This window comes from Amblyomma maculatum, chromosome 2 (assembly GCF_055883805.1).
Source record: "Amblyomma maculatum isolate TAMU_Amacu chromosome 2, ASM5588380v1, whole genome shotgun sequence".
Taxonomy (NCBI): Eukaryota; Metazoa; Arthropoda; class Arachnida; order Ixodida; family Ixodidae; genus Amblyomma; species Amblyomma maculatum.
The window spans coordinates 100,504,346-100,521,054 of record NC_139345.1 but is presented as its reverse complement, the minus strand read 5'-3'; the positions used below and the strand labels follow the sequence as shown (position 1 = coordinate 100,521,054).

Sequence of the window (16,709 nt, the reverse complement as noted above, 5' to 3'; positions counted from 1 at the left end):
TAGGAGCGTAGTACCAGAAAGTGGTTGCAGTTAGAGCATGTGGTCCAATAAAATATTTAAGACATATGGTACAGGCACCGCAGTATAAAAGTTTTTATTGGGTGCACTGTCTAGCTTGCTTTTTTTTATTAAAGTGTATACTTCTCTCGCTATTCTGGAAGGCAGCAGGGTCTAAAATTCGCTCATAGCATCACGTTTTGTATTTCACCAAACATTGACTCTAAGGCTAAGTGCTTCTCCTCAGGCTTACTAAATAAAGTGACTGTGAACGCCCCTCTGCATCTTTTTTTGCAACAGACATCTACTGGAAACCTGGTTGGGAAGGTGAACAATGGCTTGGACTCCATCTCGAACATTAGCTTCTCAAGTATAGAGGCCTGTGCATCACCTGAGCTACCCAAAAAGGTTTGTGAAATCGATAATTGCTGTGTTATGTCTGTGTACTGCCGCGGGAGGGGAAGAGAAACGCTCATTTTGTCATATTTGATTCTGGAACGTAATTTGGTAAGCATGAGTTCAAAAAACATTTGTCACTGGTAACTGTTGGTATGAATCCAGTAAAGGCACTGCAGCTAGTTCCTAATGACAGTGTAGTGTGGCTACCTGTTAGGAAGCAGAAAATGGTAAATGTTTCATTTTTGACAAAAAATACTTCTTGTCCATTTTCTGCTATGACATTTAGCTTGATCATGCATTAAGAGTGAACTTATAGATTGTGTGGGTATGAGGCGGTAAGCTTTGCTGTTTTGTAGGAGCACAGTTGGAAAAAGGTGGCAGCAAAGCTTCGACATAGTTTTTTTATCTTTCTTTTTTCTTATTTGTTTGCATGATGTGCATCTTCTAGGGCTTTTGCTAATATTTGTACTCTCTTCTTGCAGTCTGTGAGCTCTGTTTCTGGTTTCTTTGTTCAGGAATCTGAGCGTTCACCTGCGCATGGGGACACTTCTTTCAACGAAACACTCAGCAGATACAAAAAGAGGGTGAGAAGTCACAGCTTTGATTTTGCTGTGTCTTTTCTGCTGTCATTCGGTTTTGCTTTTAGTTTTGTCATTTGGTGTTGTTTCCATTGTTAATGTAAGCCAGCGACTCTGTGCCAATGTATAAGTTATGTGGAACTGTTGTTGAAATGTTAAAATGTTGTTAAAATGATATTTATGATAAAGTTAGCACTCAAGATTAGGCCCAAAGTCATAATTTCTTCGTTTTTAGTCAGACAATTTAAAAGACCCAGAGCATACAAACTGTAGCAGATAGCGGCCACTAAAAAAATGCCTGTTGAAATCGCTTTCATGGATTATCCTCCCTAGTGTGGCTGCAGAAAAATCTTTAACAGTTGTTTTCTCGAATAGGAACACATTTCTAAGGGCTATAGAGTAGTACTTTTTGCAATCATTTAGGACTGCATCATAGATGGCTTTGTGCAGCTTGATTAAAATAACTGCTTGGTTCCAAAGTACTCAAAATTCTAGCTTTTAGCATCATTCATGCCTGGGATATTTAAGTCAAGTTTTGTCTGTCTTGAAACAAGATAGGCATGTACTAACTTTTTTGACGGAGGACTTCTCTGAGCTGCCATACGCTCATTCCAAATAAGACAAAATGGGAATCTGTACCAGTACATAAAGAATACAAATAACTGGGACTGAGAAAACTTGTTGCCAAACTGTGCTGCTTGTTTATGCGAGGTTTTGTTATCACACAGCGCATTATTTGAGTTGACCCATTGCATCATTACATTCTCAGCCGACATTTAGTACTGAAAAGAAACCTCGCTGTGTGTTTGAATGCTTTCTTAGAAAGTGAGCCACAAAAAGAAGAGAAGACACGTGACAAGGAAGGCTCACAGCTTTAAATTGTCTTGCGGTTTCCTTGTGTAAGAAATTACATAATTGCATCGACACATTGAAAGCCGTGTTGACGTCTTTCCACTCGGCGACCTCAACAACTCTGGGCTGGAAGACAACAAATAATGACATTACCTAATTACACTCTCTAATGGATGCTTATTGTCTCTGTCCCATGGACTCAGTAATTGTTCTGGATGTGCCGCAACGCTGTCAATTGGCCTCTTGTTTACAACAGCACCCATTGCAGTCACCTGAAATTGCCAGCATGTGGAAGGCAGCAAGCAGGCACTTTTTGAGGGGCTTGCTTTAGTGGCTCAGCCATGGAGTCTCTTTGTCTGAGGGGCATCCTTTCGCTTTACTCCTCTCTTTATTGACACTTGCCTTTTGCAGCAACACTTGTTTCAGCAGAACTCCTCTAATAAAGTTTGTCATTCAGACCAGCAACTATATTGTCACGTGGCTGTGACACTGCCGTGATCACAAAAGAACACACAGGCGTGTTCATTAATTTGACCACACCCTTCATCCTTCATAGCATTTTTATGCCCTGAGGCAATACATCGCAAAGAAAAAAAAGCACTGAAATTAACTTTTTATTATGCTGACTTGCACCCTCAAAATAACTGAACAACTTGACAGTGGCAATAGCAGCAAACGTGCTCGCTGGTCGTCGAATTACGAAATCCCTGTCGCACCCGTCAATTCTCAATTTAAAGGTGGCCAACAAACGTCTAGATAAAGCTGCAAACGGTGATTAGCGCAACCTACAACATTGCAGAAACATGCGAATGGCTGGAACCTCCGAGACACATCTCGGCGCATCTTTCACGACACAGAAACTGATAAAGCTGCATCTCGCAACAACAAGCATGAGCAAACAAAATACAGAATTGATCCACATGTCAGAATCAGAGGGATAAGGCCGCATGCCAGTGGCTGTCGAAAAAGAACAAATAAAGGTTTGAATGGTTTGCGGCAATATCAGTTACTGTGGGTGACATGGCTCTGAGGCGTGGTCCAATAATTTAGCAATTTATAAAGCACATCTGCACTTTAACTGCCTTTACTTTTTAACCGCCTGTGCACGCCATGCCCTTTACCTCATTACCTCAAGGCATTTGAAATGTTGGCTTCTTCTCGCAGCTGATATGCCTAATGGTTAAGCCACCTCAAAGTATGGCGTTTTAATCATCACTGTTTGCCTCTGAATCTTGGCCTTGCATTTCTAGGCTATATATGGGTTTCACAATGTTATTCTGCAGGAATCACGACGCCACGACGCCACGACCAGGTGCTCTTTACCATAATCGTTTTTACTTAAGATATCTTTACTATGAAAGAAAAAAGATGTACAGTCACCTATGGAAGGCAAAATGAGGCTGAAGCTTCACTTTACTGTATCCGAGTTTACTGTAGCGATGTTCTACTATATATCTACATGCTTGAAGTGTAGCTGCTAAGTACCGCTGAAGAGGTGAGGAGCCTGTGCTGACCTCAGTCGCATGTTTTTTTCGTCGTAGATGGGTGAGGTGAAGCGTCAGTTGAGCAAGCGTGACGAGCTCATCCGGCTCCTCACGGAGCGGCTGGAGGAGAACCGGCAGGAGCAAGAGCGTGCACAGAGGGAGGCCTCACAGCAGGAGCACACCATGGCACAGGAAGTGAGCCAGCTCAAGCGGGAGCTCCAGCTCTGCATGGAGCTGCTAGAGGCCAGGGGTGGCGATGCTGCCATCAGGCAGCAGCACCAGCAAGTGGGTGTAAGAGATACCCTTTTTGTGCCACTCTGCTGGCGTGTGCGAAAAGCTTTTTACTTCTAGCAATCTTTGACTTTTGACTCATCTCTGAACTGTATGGACCTCCTGTCAATGCATTAACAGTTAAGAGGGAAGCTTCTTTGATATGGGTCTAAAGGAGGCGGCTATGCGTCGTCTCACAAGATATCTGCGCCACTGCGCAGGATCACACGCACTACAATAGGCAATTGTGCTCCTATAGGCCTCTCACCCCCAAACTGGCAGGACTGACAGTAGGAGCACAATTCTCTATTATAGTTTGCAAGGTCGAAAGGCACTTAGAAGCACAATTGCAAGGACTCCTCTGCCTTTCCCAGTGCTACAGATATCTTTTGAGACTACCTAAGTATAGCTTGACGATAGGCAGGTGCAAAAGAGACGGAAAAAAGAAAGAGTCGGACAAATTAGCAACCGGAATCTCTCAAAATTTCAGACTGAAGCCATTTGAATGAAGCATGGAAAGTGTACGTACCGTAGTTGCTCAGTTGTAAGGTGCACTTTTTTTTTTTTTTTTTTGCAAGAAATATTCACTCAGTGATGACATGCACATTAAAATTAAGTTTGAAAATTAAACTATGCACTCAGCACCCTATAGCCATCAGCGTCACAAATTGATAGCTTGGTATTGCACGTTGGTAACACCTGTCTAGCTTACCACAGTTGTAGATACTAATAGGTTCCTCAAGGATCTGACAAGAGGCCTTTGTCGGAGGAACTGCTGCTGGGCGCTTGGCAGGACAAGGGGAAGGGTGTCCAGGCAGTGCGTGCTCTTTGCTGTTTTTTTGTGCGCCAGCGGGCTTGAGTTGCGCTTGTAAGGCAAGCTACTGTGCCTGTATATATATTTCATATGCCTTCTCCCACATCGTCACCCATCATGACCTTCTTTCTTCTCCCCTTCCCCTTCCCCAGTGCAGAGTAGCAGGCCAGATTTGAAATATTCTGGCCAACCTTTCTGCTTTTCCTTTCAATAAATCCATCTATCTATCAATCTGAAGTGTCCGGTCAGCAGTTATGAAGATGCGCAGAGTTCAGTATGGTGCTAAGTTGAAAAAGTGATCTTGTATGCGTAGGCAAGTGCAACTGGGCAGCCTCACATGTGTTTGGTGTTGTTAAAATTTGTGTTTGATGTGCGGAAACAAAAGACATGATTTTCACCAGCAAGTCTGCTCAGAAGGCTTCCACCGGACTTAAAAAAAAGTCCAGTTTCCAAAAATAGAAGAGCTTGCTGACTTTATGCGGCAACAGCGAGTGAACCACAGGCCTCTGACTAAAGGAGTCTTTTAAGTTATGACTGTGCAGCTGTCGAAGCAGAAGGGCATGATGCTGACAGAGTTCAAGCCAGCAGCTGGTTTGCAAGGAACTTTGTGATGCAGCATGGACTTTCTTGTTGAACTGGAGCAGGCATCTGGCAGAAAGGGCGATGAGGCTTTAGCACCTTTTGCTTCGTTGTGACATTAGGGTGGTTGCAATAGAGTTTTGTTGTTTCGTCGAAGTAGGGAAGTTTGGTATCTACTGTGGTGGCTCAATGGATAGGTACTGGGCTACTCAGCCGGAGTATCTTGGTTCGAAGACAGCTGCTGCAGCCACGTTTTGATGGAGATCAAGCACTGAGGGTGCCCATGGGCTCTACATTTTCAGTACACAATAAAAAGATCCTCGGGTGGACAGAGTTATTACAGAGCCTCCATCATAGTCTGAGCCGCTTTGGGATGTATGCATGTTACAATCAAGGGTGCGCTAGAATTAAGTGAGCACCAAGAATCTGGTCGTATATGCTATGTGATTGATGGTTGTAAATTGAAGTGCCCATTTCATGAATGGACATAATATCAATGCAGTGTTTTGTCGAGTGAAGAAGGCTCTTCTTTCCCGTTACCTTTCTTTTTTTCTTCTGACTTTTGGTTGCATGAAAACTGAACAAGATCAATAGCAAACTGGTTATAAGCAAGAAATAAGTACAAGGTATTTATGCCTTGCAAACACACAAGCTTTCTGGCCAACTCACGAACCCTCTCCGCGGATACTCGAGCATGGGGTCTGCCTGCCTAACTCCAAACAAGTTGACAAGTTGCAGCGGGCAATCTTCACCCTGCGGACTCTCTGCGGCTACTCGAGCGTGGGGACACCCACCTAGCTCCAGACAAGTCAGCCTCTGAAAGACAGCGCAGTGGCACCTAAATAGGAAAATATGGCCCACCCTCTCTGCACATAGAAGTAACAGTATATATAAACTAGAGCTCTCCGCGACATCAATTTGGCACTTTAAAATTCGTCAAACGTGATTTCATGGTTTCTCAGTCTCTTCCGTATTTACCCTGCAACTGCATAATATCTAGCCGTGCAAACATCTTTGTACACTTACCCTCCGACTGCACAACATCGCTTGTCACGTGTGCAGTCATGTATAAAGCTGATGTAGCGAATGAGTTATCCCAAATCGGACCGGATGCCAGCTGGCAATGTGAGGGCACCTGAAACCTCCACCACGCTTGATTTCCAATATGATCGTTCGTTCAGCTCCCATGCCCATGCTAGAAAAAGAATGCTGTGCATTACTGTAAGCGAAAAGTAATGTCTAGGTTCCTGTCCAGCTCACGAACAATCCCACAGTAAATGATAAGACACATAAAAAAAATAGAATACAAAGCACCAAACCTTACAGTCATTACTATGTACTGATAATTTCTTGTGAAGGATGTAAGCTACAAGCTAGCTTTTAGTTTGTGCCGACAGAAGTTGTAGCATAAATTTATACTGTTTGCGTAAAATTGCGTAAAAAAAAAAAAAAGTTCGTAATATTTTTTTAATCATAGTGTTTCATTTTTGTTCTATATTCCATTCATGAAGTGTCTTTCTTGGCTTCGGTCGATGTGAAGGCTTTGCTGTACGTGTCATGCATTGCATACACTTGCACTTTCATCACATACATGTGTGCTGCATGAAAGTATTGTTGATGTACGGTTGGAATCAATATGAACGCAAGCACTCCAGGGCAGTCATACCTGTACTAAGTGCTCTACTGCAATTTCTGTTTTTCGTTAAGTCGAAGCAAAAGGTAGGAAAGAAGCTGGCTTCTCGGTCCTTGTATCTTTCACTGTAGCTTTTCTTTTTTTGAGAATGAGGGATTGTCCCTCAAAAGTAATTGGCAAAGAAAGTCATCGAAGAAAAAAAAAATTCTGATTTCGGTGGCCGGAATGAAAATGATTGCCTTTGCAATGCTTGTACAGATTGCTAGCCATTCGATCTGAGTAATGCAGGAATGGGTATTGAAAATGTGTTGTATTGCAGATGCTAAGTGCCAGGAATGAGGCAGTGGAGCAACTGCAGCAGAAGGTGGAGGCCCAGGAGCAGCAGATCGCCATGCTGCAGCAGATTCGGACGGACCTGCTTGGCCGGCTGGCTGCCGCTTCTTTGGCAGCTGAGCAGGGCGAGGTGAGCCCCGCTGCTTTGGTGTGCGTGACGTGTCTAACATTTGCACTGCCACCATGATTGAAGCTTTGTTTCTGATGGTAGCTGTAACAAGAGATTCCACGAAAGATAGCAGATTCAAGGGTACCTTACAAAATAATGCATTAGCAGCCATATTATCTTTTCTCATGCTATTATGGTTGTGGACAAGTAGGAATTACATAGTATGATGTATAAAAAAAATAACCATTTTACCTTATTTGCAAAAATGCAGTGCGAGAGGGAATTCGGAGACTTGGAAGAAATTTGCTTTAAAATTAATATCATGTACAGTGTATAGTGCAGTCACAAACAGTGCAGGCCCATATAGCCAAGGACTCCAAAAGAAAACACATGTGGCACCCTAAAACGCACAAGTAGCAAATGTGTCAATATTATTTAAAAGGAAACACATCAGATGAGCACACCGCTATTGAGTTAAGCCAAATCTCCGGCACTAATGCACAAATCCTCCAACGCAGCGACAGCTACCATACCTGCTGTGCCTACACTACTTGGTGTTTCCAGCTGCCTGGTCCTACGCCGGTTATCCACTCTTCACTCTACTACACTCAACTCTACAAACAATCCACACTGCCTTCTTTTTACTTCCATATTCAACTCTTTTGCACTTTGTGAGCCAAGCGTTTGCATTGTTGAGAAGCAGGCTTCTCCTAATGGCTCTAGAGCCCGGTGGCGAAATTTGCTTTGGCTTCTCTGAAGAGCTAGGAAAAAAAAAAAAAAGAATTGACATTTATAGCTCTCATCATCATGTCAAGTGCACTCTGAAGGGCAGTTTAAGGTCTCTCGCTCAATTTCATGGATTCTTTGCTCTCATTCGGGGGAAATTTAAGTTTTTCTCCGCAGAAAGCTAGGGGACTTAACCGTACTGTTGCATATTGTCGCACTCTTTGATTGAGCCAGAATGACTAGAACATAACATAGCAGCCTTTATCTTTGTTCTTGATTCTTATAGCGCTGACGAAACACCTCAGGAAGAAAGACACAAAAGGACAGAAGTGCTTCTGTCCTTTTGTGTCTTTCTTCCTGTGGTGTTTCGTCAGCGCTATAAGAATCAAGATCATGTACCAACTAACCCGTCAAAAAGTCCTGCTGCAGCATATTATCTTTGTTATGTACAGTTTAACTTGGATATAGCAAAATCAAAGGGGACATCCAATAATTGATGTGTAGATAATTGGATATATAAAAAAAATTGAGGTGCTGTTTGGCTCACTTACCAAAGACCCCTGGATCCCGAGTCAGGTATGCTACTCCTAGGCCTCATACCGTAGAAACCCACATATAATACGAAGATTTTTTTCCCGACTTTATCATTGCAGATTTTCTCCTCATATTATATGCGAATCCGAATAAATTTCAGCCTAAATTCGCAGTTCCGGCCTCATTATTAATCGACACTATCAGCATCAGGCTACCACCTGGAGGAGGCACTATCTTGCCGTGGTGTCTGCTGACTATTTCGACGATTTAAGTTTCACATCACTGACCTCGCGATCCTCACTGCCGCTGTGCCCGCATACATGCGACCAGAAGGAAGTCGATCGCACCTTGCACAATGTAGGTATAGCGAAACGATCACCTGGCATGTTGAACAAGACCTCTCCAGCCATGCTGGCTACACCCTTCAGACGAATCGCAGGTGCTTGACCAGCGTTCCCGAGGAACAAATCAGTCGCACCTTTGAGAAATGTGGAATACCAAATGCGTTTGGAGGCACTGAAGGAAAAGATGTCCTTGGCAAGGGACTCTTGGCAAATCATACACCGGACGACAATGACCGCAAGAACTCTGAACCCGAAAGTTCATCCTGAGACCTTACACCGCGCGCGTGTGCGCGGTGCTAGAAGCAAAGAGGCACGAGTGCGGTGGATGCTAGCCGGAATCTCTTGCATTATCGTCCCGCATCCGAACTGCAAACGGCTTACTAGATTTAGAAGACACTGAGAACCACTTGGCTTCGGCGATTGCCAGGGCGAACGTGAACTGCTCTTCTCACGGTGGATGAAATTCTCCGACCTAGCATATCGACGCGACAAGGGGTACAAACCAGCACTGGCATATGAAGGTTCGTATCACTATTCGGCGTCTGGTGCAGGGTGGTGTTGGGTGCGAAAGTGCAGAGTATGCACGCTTCGTGGGTCAACCGTGAAATGTAGTGCAAATAAATACTTTTATTAATCTTTCCTCGCTCTCATTATACGTGGTTGAAAACTTTTTTTTTTTCATTTTTGCTAACCTGAAATTACACTTCGTATTATATACAGGTTCGTATTATACGCGCGTTTTTATGGTAGTCACCTTCATATGGCTTGACTAAAGCGAGGTTTTGTATCTGTCAGGTGGTCTTTCACATAATGTGGTAGCTTACAAGTTACGAGTGAACTCAAATGAGTATGAGTGAGATAATAGAGACGCCATTTAAAGTGGTAATGGTTAAGTGAATAGTGGAAGGCAAATACGGGAATGAGGCTTCACAAGAGGATCTACAGGAGCAAGTATTAGAGTGCATGTACGCGAACATATATTGTCATGAATGAAAAAACAATGCACTGTGACCTCAGATAGCCATCACTGGTAGTCATTACGCAAGTATCATGACTGAGCACTTCAAGAATAATGTAAGGAGTGTGGTCTGTACAAACATTACACATAGTCTCGACTCATATTAATTATGCAATGTAGCATGACACTGCACTTTACAATGTAACATAGTGTAAAGAAACGTAAATCTTTCACCTTCTCACGCGTAAGCGGCCTTAGATGTCTCTGCTGAATTTTATGTAGTATTTATAGTATATTAGCCGGAGTGAAGAACAGCACCTGAAAATTTTTTTGTTGGTTGGTTTTTGTTGCATTTTGTTTAGATTCCCATTTCGAGCTCACCCACCAGGCTCATAAAATGCAGGAAAAGCCAACTTCGCGACAACCTTGAGTAATCAAGGGGAAGTAAATTCCAAGCATTGGAGAGAAAGAGTGGGAAAGGGTTGCTACAGACATAGAAAGAAGGCAGTATGAGTGCTGTCAGGTGTGTAGAGGGCACTGCTTCTCAACTAGAGGCAGCTAACAACCATTTGCTGGGAAGTTGTTGATATGTGGAAGGGCAACAGTAATGAAACACAATTTGGTTTCACATGTGGTGCGTGTCCGGCTGCGTAAACGTTTCTGTGGGTTGCGCCAAAGTCCTGTAGTATGCGACAAGTGGTAGGGAACAAGCACAGGACTGTATGGCATGAAGCGTGAAACATCAAGTCAAGAAGTAGCAACACGGAAGCTGCTGCTGCATGAAACGCTACCACAGGGAGATTTCTTGCCGAATACTACAAAATCTTTCAGTTCGTGAAATTTTAAATTTTCTGCCACAGAAAATTGGTGACCAGAACACCAAGCAACTGTCACTCTCACTCATTGTGTTTACCAGTTTCATGTGAGTACACATAGAATTCAGCCAAAAAAGCATCAAAGTAGAGGGATTGTGAAATGTCTTTATGTGTGTAAAAGCACAGTTGTTCAACTAGGCCAGTGTGTACAAGATCTCCTTGCATGAGAATGTGGCATTTCTTTTCTTAATGTTTGCTATTTGTGCGTGTATGTGCGTGTGTTCACTGCAGAATTGAGCAAACAGAAATATCTGATTGCCTTCACCTATCAGTAACCTCCGTGAGTATTCATTGGTCATAATTCTTTTTAGAACTAGCTCTAAAGCTTTTTTTTATTCAGTTGTGCTTTGTAGAGGTTGGGGAATGAGTTTTGTGTTCCCTTTCTCGTACTTTTTTATTTTCCAGATTGCTGCCAACAATGGAGGCCACATGAATGTTTTGTCTTCTGGTGAATGCAAAACAGCCGGCCCTTCAGACGTGGGTTGCCGTGGGGATGCGGTCACACTGACCCTTGTTCCCCTGGCAGAGCTCTCTGGCCAGCCATCACTAAATGATTCCAGCCATCAGCATCTTCCGTCACCAGAGCACACAGAAGGCGATGACAGCCTTCTTCCAAGCTGCAAGCAACTCATTTGTAGCCACCTGTCCGACTGGATCACTGCCCGCACGCTTTCCGTCGATAGCTACGCTGACATAGTGTCTGTCTTCGACGATCTCAAGTTATTTGCCATGCAGGGCCTCCACTATGCGGCTGCTTGTGAGTCCTACAACATCCCCGTGCCAAACCCAACCGATCTTCTGGGAGAACTGGCTGCATTACACGCAAAGGTTACCACGCTCGAGGAGGACCTGAGGACCTTGGAAGCGGAGATGATCAGTGTGCGAGCCGAGAACGGCAACCTCCGTCGGAGCTCAATAGCAACTGAAGAAGAACTGAGGACATTGCGGACGGAGCGAAACCTGACTCTGAGCTCCATCAAAGAGAGTGAGTACCAACGGGCCAAAGAAGAAGTAGAGGATGAAAGTCTATTGGAGGTCTACGAACTGCAGACGGAGTGCATACGTCTTGAGCAGGAGAAAAAGGCTCTAGAGCAGCAGCGCACGCGTCTGCTGTCGGGTGAGCAGTCGCCTTGTTTGTCACCTATCCCGTCCGTCTTCACAGCTGTGCCAGAGCGGGTTCGTCACAGCTCAGCAGTGCAGACAGATGATGTGGAGACTGCAAAGTCAGCCTTGGAGAACAGTTGTGCAGCTTTCGCACAGGCTGTTGGCAAAAGGTTGTCACTCGACTCTCTGAATGCATCAACAGAGCTCGATGATGGTGAAAACGAGAAGGGGGCATACGATGCCCTTGTCGCAGAGAACATTCGCCTCACTGCGGATCGGCAACAGGCAGAGAGTGATTTGGAAGTCACTCGGGAAAGGTTACGAGCTGCAGAAGAGTTGATCGACAAGCTCAAAGCGCAGTTAGAGCAGGAGCATGGTACCCTGGAGCAGCTCGTGGCCAAGACAGAAGAGATGCTAGAAGCAACTACCAATGCCGATTTGTCCAGCCGTGACAGGCGAATCTTCCTGGAGAACCAGAGCCTGAAGTGCCAGGTAATGCTACTGAATAGCCGGCTGGAACGGGAGCAGGACTTTTCGTCAGTGCTGAAACGACACGTTCAGTGCCTCGGTTCGAGGGACGAGGCATTCCAGAAGACTGTCAAGGACTTGACCAACCGTCTGCTGAGCAGTGGTGAGCGACTGCGATCTTCCATGGACAGATGCCGTCAGCTGGAGCAGGCCCTTGCCAAATCAGCAGCCAAAGCCAAGCGCCTGGAGGCAGAGCTGCAGCGGTTGAGAGGCAGCCTGAAGGCATCGGGGGATGTGTCTGTTTGCAGCCTTAAAAATGCAGCTGCAGAGTGCAGTGCCCTACAGGGCGAGGAGTCCAAGCAGAAGGATGGAGTGAACTCGGAGGCATCGAAAGGGGAATTTGGGAACGAGAGCAATGGGAGCATGAAAGAGGAGGGAAAGCCACTTGTCATTCAGCGCATGCTGCTGGAGCTTGAAGAAAAAGAGGTGAGTTTCACAGGATCACTTGGCATGTGTGCTTAAAAGGAAACTAATTCGTTTGGGCCTGATGCTGCAGATGTAGTTTGTGATGTTCGACAGAAGTGATACATTTAGCTTCCTGCTGCTGCCATGTAAAATCAGCCATCATGTTCTCCTTTCTTTTTTGTGCATTTCTCTGTACGCTGACTAAAGATATGCACCCTTTACTCATTTGCGCAGGTAAAACTGAAGTAAAATTTTGATCTGCTTTGATATCATGGGCACCTTAAACTTACAAAGAGCTTTCTGCTCATCCGGTAGTCGCAGCATTGACGGAGGTAACATTGCTCTGATTGCTTCTTGTAATATTCTTTTCAATACAAACATTGTACTTGATAACAACACGCAATGCAATTTAGTATTCAGCTAGGCAGCCATGAAGTGATGTTCGTGTTCACACCCTCTCCCCAGCTTCTTCTGGCAAACCAAGATCTCTGCAGCCGCTCTTCCCAGCAGCTGGAGCTCTGTCGGCAAAGGGAGAAACTGCACGCAGAATACGGCGAGCGCTTTGCTTCTGCCCTGATGGCCCTCAGGGAGTCGTGCCGGCGGGACCTGCTCTCTTTCCAGGAGTGCCTGGTGCGCGAGTCTTCCCTCCAGCTGCTTCGTCTGCGCGAGTCGCACCAGGCAGACATTGCAGCGCTCAAGCAGCGACATGCAGAGCAGGTGGGGTCATTCACTTGCCCTTTTTAAGCCTGCCACTGTGCTTGCGAGGAGTGACGCCGCTTTCTTATTGGGAGACTAATCGGTGCACCCTGCTGAAGGCAGTACAGTTGCCAACCGACTTTTCAGACTCAGCGGGACCCGGGAAATGGTCCGAATAATCGAACAGTCCGAAAAATTTGTGAAAGTAAAAAAAGAATTACTTTTCTGCGAAGAACTGGCTTCAAAAATCGCGAACTTTAGAGCTACCCACGTTTCGTTTGTATGCGGACTGCAGTGAGCTGTAGCTTAGCTTCATCTGCTACTTTGATCTGCTTCTATGCGCCACTCGTGTACATGCACTATCGTGGTCTGATACGGAGGGTCGCCAGCGCTCACGCCGATTGGTCTCTACGTAGCAGGTGTGCGCGTCACCAAGAAGTATGCAACTCTGTCAGAGTGATCTGTGCATGTGCTGTGGCCTCCTGCAGTAGTGGATCACACTAAGCTAATGTATAGCTCTAACTAGACTATCTCAGCGAGAGTCTTGCTTTCGTCATGTCCAAACTGCTTCACATCATTAGATAGTGCGACACGGCTGCAAGTCGGGCCGCAAATGAAAGCATGTGCTGCTTGAATTAGTGACATTCTTTTTCTTGGATAATGACGGTCGCAAGGGCTGCAAGATAGAACTGATAGAAAGAAAACGGGCAAAATGAGCACCTCGTGCAAGGGAAAAAAAAAAATGGAGAGAGAGAAATCAGGGCCATCTTGTTTTCATAGCAACAGAAGGCCATTTTGCTTGTGTTTGTAAACTGGGTACCTGTGTGTCTTCCCTCACTGGGAACAATGGATTACCTTATTTACTTGCATAATGCTCGAACCTTTTCCTAGGAAAATTGATTCTAAGTTAGGGGTGCGATAATTGTGCGGGGAAAATTTTTTAGCAAATGTTTTGGAGCGCTAGAACCAAATTTAAGCAGGTGTGAATCGGGATTCTGAAGCCAGTTATTGTAAATATAACCAAAACATTTCTTTCAGTCAAAGCTTACCTTTTTTATAGAAGTACAGGATCACCAAAAGCACAAATTGCTAAGGTGCGTTATTTGCCGCACGCAGCCTCACCATCACTACCCGCATTTTGGGGTATAATGTTCACAGCAGACAATACACTTCTACTCTTGATCAGACTCTCGATCCGAGTCCGTGTCGACACTGCAATCGTTGACGCTGAAGTAGTGTACTCGATAGCTTTCAGCTTGAAAGCAGCTGTATAGCTTGCGTACTGCCCTATTGCGATGCGGCACCAAGAACACGGCAGATGGTAGAACAAAACAGCTAACATGGACGGAACGGAGGAACAATGACAGCGAGACATTGAAGGCATCTCACAAAATGGCGGAATGAAGACTACACAACGATCAAATGAGCATGAACTATGATGTTGATAATATACTTGAGCACGCTATCGCTGCTTGGTAGCACGCGCACACGTCTAGGCCAGCTAGTTTCAGTAGTGCTCCAAAGATGGTGCTTGCTACTTCTAGCAGACTACTCATGCGGCAGTAATTTTGGTGGTGCGATGATTGTGCGAGGAAAAAAAAATTCAATTTTCGGCAGCCAATGTGGGGGCTGCGAGCATTGCGCAAGGGTGAGTATTATGCGAGTAAGTACTGTATTCAATTAATTCTAGACTAAATAGTAGCGTTCAAAATGACACAATACTGTATTGCCTGGAGGCATCTTCCCCTTTAGAAAAGTTGAAACAAGGTGCACCAGTTGTTTGATTAAACCTGTTTCAGTTATTTTACAACAGTGTCATGAATGTGTGTAGGTGGAGCAGCTGCGGGCCAAGCTGTTACCAGCCGAGGCTGTGCAGTCGTCTGCGCCCAGGGATGAAGAAGAAGAGGTTCTTGCTGAGTTGCGTCAGCGGCAGCAGGCGGAGTATGAGCAGCTTCTGCCCCGGCTGGACGCTGACCTCCAGCTCAAGCTGCAGGCCCTGGTTGCCCTGACACTGAGGATACATCAGGTGGAGAACGAGCGCGCCCTGGCCTCTGCACAGGTGAGCAGCATGCACAGCTGCGAGAGAACTACTTGGAAGAAAAACAACTGGAACATGTCCCGGTGTAGGGTCCCAATGAATGGTATCCCAAGGGGCCCTGGGATGCCATCCATAGGCATAGCAGCCTGTATTGTGGAAGGTGGTCCGGATTGTGCAAAGTTTAACCATGGTATCTCAAACCACAGCCTTCCCTGCTTTTGAAGGTACTATTTTTTCTAGAGTTACCCACGACATGCGTATTGCACCCTCAAGGTCCAGATATGACATGTTATCAGTGGACATTAGAGAACAGTCCTTCCTAGTAATGGTTTTCGTTTATGCGTCGATGGCAAGCAGCAGTTTAGCACTGTGAAAGAACATGCGCATACTATTAAATAGATGATTTTGAAAAGTGGATGCACTTTGTAGGAAAACTTCTGGCAACAAAAGCTAACCTCTTGTGACACCACTGACGTGAGATTCTCATTTTAAGCATTGTAGTTGAGATGAGTGCACTTCACTGACCACCATGCAGAAACACCTTGCCAGCGAGAAGCAGCGGCTGTGGGAGGCATTGACCGCCTGTGACCAGGTGCACAGGGAGGCGCTGGAGGCACGTCTTGAGCATGAACAGAAGGCTGCCATGAGGGACCAGTACCAGGCCTTACTGAACGACACAGCGGGACAGGTGCACTCCTCTGAGGACGTCACTGCTCCACCCAGCCCTGCTGCTGCTGCTGACGCCACCACTGCTGCGACTGGGGATGGTCCTGATGCACTGCATCTGTCTCAAATCAGCAAGGATCCCGAACAGAGCACAGTGGAGCTGCTCTTCGGTCTCCTGAAAGAGCGTCTGGACAAGGACTTTCACATGGCCATCAACGTGAGTTGTGGTGCATGTCTGCAAAATTTGCAAAATTTCCTAGCCGAGTTGCATTGCGTACAATGTGTAGAATTTTGGGCGATCCAAACACACTATCACGCTAATATGGATGGTATGAACTTGGGAGCTGCGACTGCATCCACGGGGCTCACGGTGAGCACTGTGCAGTGCCTTCTAACCATAATTGTTGTCAGCTGTAAATAGATTTCTGTGGATGCTTCTGCCTTGCTTCCTTCAGGATGTGGGGCACTACATTCGCCAAGGTCGTACTACTCCTGCCGAGGTCAGTAGTTCACATAGTACTGTGTGCTCACAGCTCTGTAGCTGTGACCTATCGCAGGTTTAGCCTGCAGATCAATGTAAGGTAAAAGAAAAAAAAGTCGGTTTGCGTGGCTGAGCTAAATGCGGCTTGGGTACACTGGCACATTATGCCCATGTTTTGCTTTGTTTGTTTTGGTCTTGTGACATCACACAACCCGCTGGCCAAACAGCATCTGGCCAATTTTACCTGCTGACTGCCACCTGCCAGGGGGCTCACCAGGACTCACGACGTCTTTTTCGTTTGTGACC

General features: G+C 45.5%; 1 protein-coding gene across 18 annotated transcripts in view; it reads left to right on the top strand.

Annotated features, from left to right (window-relative positions):
* Window positions 1–16,709, top strand: part of LOC146199400 (uncharacterized) — a 269,488-nt gene that overhangs the window by 149,854 nt on the left and 102,925 nt on the right. For 14 of the 18 annotated variants that reach the window (XM_084594859.1, XM_084594867.1, XM_084594863.1 and 11 more), the window contains exons 4-11: window positions 298–405; window positions 912–980; window positions 3,368–3,601; window positions 6,926–7,069; window positions 10,891–12,543; window positions 12,988–13,239; window positions 15,050–15,277; window positions 15,792–16,139. In XM_084594859.1, the coding sequence (XP_084450985.1) occupies window positions 298–405; window positions 912–980; window positions 3,368–3,601; window positions 6,926–7,069; window positions 10,891–12,543; window positions 12,988–13,239; window positions 15,050–15,277; window positions 15,792–16,139 (3,036 nt within the window). The remainder of the gene's footprint in view (window positions 1–297; window positions 406–911; window positions 981–3,367; window positions 3,602–6,925; window positions 7,070–10,890; window positions 12,544–12,987; window positions 13,240–15,049; window positions 15,278–15,791; window positions 16,140–16,709) is intronic. The other 4 variants (XM_084594862.1, XM_084594875.1, XM_084594861.1 and 1 more) reach the window with 1 other exon arrangement.